The sequence below is a fragment of the Prunus dulcis genome, unplaced genomic scaffold, assembly GCF_902201215.1.
Source record: "Prunus dulcis unplaced genomic scaffold, ALMONDv2, whole genome shotgun sequence".
Classification (NCBI taxonomy): Eukaryota; Viridiplantae; Streptophyta; class Magnoliopsida; order Rosales; family Rosaceae; genus Prunus; species Prunus dulcis.
The window spans coordinates 48573-53870 of NW_023010070.1; the positions used below are offsets into that span (position 1 = coordinate 48573).

Below are 5298 nucleotides of genomic sequence, written 5' to 3' on the forward strand. Positions count from 1 at the left end.
CGGGTCTTTTAAGACAGTTCTAACCATATGAAATGCTTAAGTGGGCATAAGAATGACTTTAAAGTTAGTGCACGCACTTCTAGGAGCTGGGGGTCAGGGTTTAATTAAATACTTATACCGACCAGTTTTATTAATTAAATATTCATGGTGGTTTAATCAGGCACCCGGGGCCAGGCAGACCCGCAGGAGGGACCTTCAGGAGGTCTAGCTAGCTCGGACCAGGAGTGAGTGGACTTTTCTTTTATAAACGATTTTATGCAAATGAACTTCATTATTTGATCTTGAATAAGTTTTATTGAGTATGGTTGTCCTAGCATGATTTGTTGAAGTTAAATATCTTTATTTATATGCTGCTTAGTTGAATATGCTAAAAAGATATGGAAAGTAAATATTGAGATATATATCAGATAAATGGCAGCAGAGTTTTAGATTTAACAAAAATTCAGTTATTCATTAGATCTTTCAGAAATTTTATATTTTCTTAAGCCACCTTAGGTACCCAGTTATAGAAACAGGTTGTCTTCGGTATATGTTGCCTTCAGATATGATGATGTCCACGGACATCCAGGTTGCCTTCAGTTTTGTCAGCGCGCTTGACATTTGCCTCACGAGTTTTGGGGACGCCCGGACCGTGGGAGCCAGGAATGCGGATCAGGCTGACTACGGTCCCCTGAATCCTGCCAGTTTGTTGCTCGGGTTGACTTAGTGTCACCGAGACCTGCCAGGGGAATTGACGAATTATCGGGAATTGACGGATATCTGGAATTGACGGAATTAAAGGGGTACACCTAGGTGGTAGTTTTAAATTGATTTCAATGCTTTTAAGAGAGTTTTATTAACCTTGAGTATGATTGGCATATACGTATATAATTATGTGAATGCATCGATTTTAGTACGAATATAATGAAGAGGAAAATTCAGTTTTGCATAACTGTTTTTACAGTGGGGTTAGTATATTCATATGCTATTTTTCTAAACTTTGTTTTGGGTCCACTCACCCTTTTTGTTGTTTTGCACCCCCAGGCAGTAGACGTGCACAGGAAACCACCACCGGGCCGTTTCCCATCTTCCGCGCCTTTCTTTTGATGTAGGATTTTCGTTTTGTAAAAGGATTGATTCCTTGTAAATTCTTAGTAGTTGCTCTGATATTTTGCCATAGATTGAGAATTGAACTGTTGGAATGTATATATACGTATGCTGGCAGTTGGTTGTATAAATATATATACTTGTTTGGCAGGTAAAAATGTTTTGGTATTGAGTCAGTTACAAAGGAAACTCTGCCGGTCTTTCGGTAGAAGTCAACTTTGTTATTTTTATCGTGTTTTGTATAGAAGGGCAAATAGGTCATTTGTGCCCGACATTTGCCAGGTGTTGGACACGCACAGAGTCTGGCTCGAATTCCAAAACAGAATTTGAATCGGGTCCTGTCACACATGATCATAAGTGCACTTATAAAACAACATTACTTACCTCCTTTATTGGAAGAACACATTCCCCATCCTTGGTATAGCACGTATGCAAAAAATAATAATTCATTAAAAAAAAAAAAAAAAAAAATTGTATGTTACATACGTATTAAACTCGCGGTAAGGAGTAAGCATTTTCCCAAGTGAAGTAGAATTTGTCATGGTAATTTTGGTCAATCGAAAGGTAAGGTAGGGCACACGTGTTAGAAGATATGTGGACAAACAACAACCAAAAGCAAAACCAAAAAACACCCAAGTCGGCGAGTCAGCACGAGAGAATAAATAAAAAATAAAAAATAAAAAATTGTAAACCCTTGAGCCTGCCTCGCACAAAGTCGCACTTGCACATACCCGTTGTTTTCAGTCGCTCATCTCATCTCATGCTCTTCATCCGCCATTGAGGGTTTCTATCGAAGCTCGATCTCTTCGAGTCGTCATCCACTACCTACCTGATAGCCCAATCCTTCACTCATATCTCCGATCTTCCACTCTTCAGCCGCCGTTGGATTGCTTTGTTGCAGGTGTGCAGGCAAGCTTCAGATTTCATGACTTTTTATTCTTCTAGTTTTCCGATTCATGAAATTTCCTAACTTTGTGCAATTACTGGTGATTTGTTGGCTGGGTATAAAGCATAATAGCTTTAATATTTTCTTTTTTTGTTATAAATTAATTGTATGCTGGTATTTTTGTTGCCCATATTAGGATATTTTTGTTGTAGTCCAATAGATTTTGAATCTTTTTTTTAAATTTATTTATAGTAATTTTGAATTATGAATGGAAACGTCCTAAAATTGGTGAAGTTGCTGATCAGTGTTTTAGTTTAAACATTTTTTTTTCGTTGTTAAATTTTTTTGTTTTGACTAGTAGCTTTAGTATTGAGAGGTTTAAATCTTATCTTGTATTGTATGAGTGGGGCTTTATACTGCTAACATAAAAGTGAGGAACAATGACAAAACTATGGTAATCTCCTTTTTAAATGGGAGGGTTAAGGATAAATTACAACATTGTTTTTGTTTTCTTGATATCTATTGGTTGGAAGATGAAAATTATACCAAGCAAAGTGTCTTTGTACATTACAGAGAAGAGAACATTATCTTTAATTTGGTGTCTGAGCTCTGACAACTATAAACTTTATTAGTTTTGGTGGAAATTGAATTTTATTGAGCCTCTCAATTTATCTTTTCATTTTGTGTTCGTATTCATGTGATGATGTTAAATTAAAGGGGAGGGTTAAGGATAGATTGCAACATTGTTTTTCGTTTTCTTGATCTCTCTCAATTTCAGTTTTTATGGGGGCCAAGTGAAAATCATTACAGGGTAAAATGTTTTTGTAGACTACAGAGAATTAAACATAATTTTGGCACTAGTATCTGAGCTCTGATTGCTACCAATTTGAATTTTTGTAGGGAAATGACTATATTAAACCCTTCTATGTATAATGTATGCTTTCAATTTAGTTTAATATCCATGAGAAAATGAAAGTTTATTTGAAATATTATAAGAAACTAATACTTCCTGCTAAAATGTCACTCTGCAGAATACAGACAAGCAAGCATTATCTAAGCCCTGTGTCTGACCTGTAAAGATAGATTCGTCCGATCGTAAGCGAAAGAAAGCAGCTTCTTCTATCTGGGCGGCAGATCGCACGAACAAGGATAAAGAGAAAAGTCAAGCCACCAACAAGAGCAAAAAGACAAAAATGTCCTCGTCGGCGGGGAATCAGGTGAGGGCATCCCACATACTGATCAAGCACCAAGGTTCCAGAAGAAAGGCCTCATGGAAGGATCCAGAAGGTGCCATCATCAAGAACACCACCCGAGACTCTGCAGTCTCTCAACTGAAGGCCCTCCATGATGACATCATTTCCGGCAAGGCCAAGTTTGATGACCTCGCCTCTCGCTACTCTGATTGTAGCTCTGCCAAACGCGGCGGTGATCTCGGTTAGCACCTAACTTTGAGAAAGTTCAAAATTATGGTTTAGGTTTACAATTGTGTTTTGTCATTTTAAATTATCCCAATAAAGGCATTAAAATGTGGGAAATCCAAACAGAAAACGTGCCCAAAACTGCTTAGTTACAGACTGCAGTATATTATCTGAAATATGAGCTTTTGATTTTTTTATTTGAGAGGAAACATAGTTTGGTGGACCAAAATAATTACAATTCTTGTGGACAAGGTGTTCACTACAAACCAAACAGCTAATGCAATAAACCTTTAGCTATCAACAGTGAAAAATCTTGGTAAGAATAGCTTTCCAAACCCTAAGATAGCCAAAGATGGACCAAAGCTCCAAATAGGCCAATGCCCAAAGTAACATTTAAAACATTACGTTATCAGTTTATCCCATAAAAAATTTCTCTCTCCTCTTATGGTCTTCAAATTTTTTAAAATTCTTCAAAGTACAACACCCCAAAAGTAGCCATCACCTCCCAGTTCTGCAACACCCCTGCCTTTTTCCCTCCACCAAAAGCCTTGTGGGTCACACAAAAAATCAGTGCAAGTCGTTGGAATTACCCAACTTTGCAAAAGAATGACTTCCACCGGATTAGTTATGGATTAAAAATGAAAATTTCTTTGTGTTATTACGTACGTATTGTCTAACTACTGTTAAGTAACATGTTGATGAGTTTTACTTGTGATATTTTCCTTCTCATCTATAGTTGCTAGTCATGTAAATTATCTTGCTGGAAAGAGAATAGGCCCTACATAAGGTCTGTATTACCATGATCTTATTCCTCAAATAAGATTTAAATTATTGCTGAGATGCATGTCAAACTATTGCTGCAGGTCCTTTTGGCAAGGGCCAGATGCAGAAGCCGTTTGAAGAAGCGACATTTGCTCTCAAGGTTGGGGAGATAAGCGACATTGTGGATACAGATAGCGGAGTTCATATCATCATGAGAACTGGTTGAGCACTGAAGGAGTGAAACTTGTTGATATTTGAGTGAATCCAAGTATCTTTTGCAACACAATTTGTTCCTTATATTAATGCCTATGGCTGGCAGCCAACTCTTATTGTACGAAGTGATGGTGACTCTTTGATGTTTGAGTACCGAAAGATGGATTTAAGCACCGTTTCTCATGACATTGTTATTCTGCGAATGTTATGGTTGTGGTTCTGGATTTGCTATAGAATGTTTTATCTGTCTCTTTGCGTGTGTTCTGAATTCTGATGGCAAATAATGTTGTTTTTAATTATAGTGTCGCTACTTCCGCCATTTTTCCACCCGCCAAATTTCAATTCTAAACAATAATAATCCTCTCTTCCTACGTACCATTGTATCTTGACAACATTTTAAGTAACAATAGGTGCTTGACAACATTTTAAGTTACACGGTAGTATCCAATTTCCAATACCCTCTCTCTCTCTCTCTCTCTCTCTCTCTCTCTCTCTCTCTTTATTATGGGTGAATTGTTGCGCTCCTTGGTTATGCGTTAGTGTTGGATCTTGTTTGGACCAGCTCACTCTCGATTTTGGGTTTATGCACTAAGCAACCTTTGTTGTGGTGTAAGAGCATCTACAATGGGCTCCCTAAACTACCTCCTTAGACAAGTTTTAGGGAGGAATCGTAAAAATGCAACTCCAACCATGCTCTCTATACACCTCCTAAAATAGGGAGTCCTCTAGGAACTCCTAAATCTGAAGAGAAAGAAAGGACTCCTAGTTGCTTCCTATAATTTAATGCTATTTTATTTAATGAGTATTTCAAACCTTTATTTAATGCTAACTATTTTTTTTTTAATTTTTAATAGAGATGGACCAATCAAAAAAGAGTTATAGCATTTATGACTCTCCAAATTATGGAGTATGGTTGGAGTTGAAATTTGTTAG

At 37.2% G+C, this 5298-nt stretch overlaps 1 protein-coding gene across 2 annotated transcripts; it reads left to right on the top strand.

Moving 5' to 3' along the window:
* The first annotated feature begins 1757 nt into the window (after window positions 1-1757).
* Window positions 1758-4661, top strand: LOC117612787 (peptidyl-prolyl cis-trans isomerase Pin1). Of its 2 annotated transcripts, none has more exons than XM_034341427.1 (3): window positions 1758-1995; window positions 3004-3406; window positions 4254-4661. In XM_034341427.1, exons 2-3 carry the CDS (start codon window positions 3166-3168, stop codon window positions 4376-4378), a joined length of 366 nt encoding a protein of 121 aa, XP_034197318.1. In that variant the 5' UTR covers window positions 1758-1995; window positions 3004-3165; the 3' UTR covers window positions 4379-4661. The 2 variants fall into 2 exon arrangements, with proteins under 2 accessions (XP_034197318.1, XP_034197319.1); XM_034341428.1 differs by having other exon boundaries at window positions 1758-1987.
* The last annotated feature ends 637 nt before the right edge of the window (window positions 4662-5298 follow it).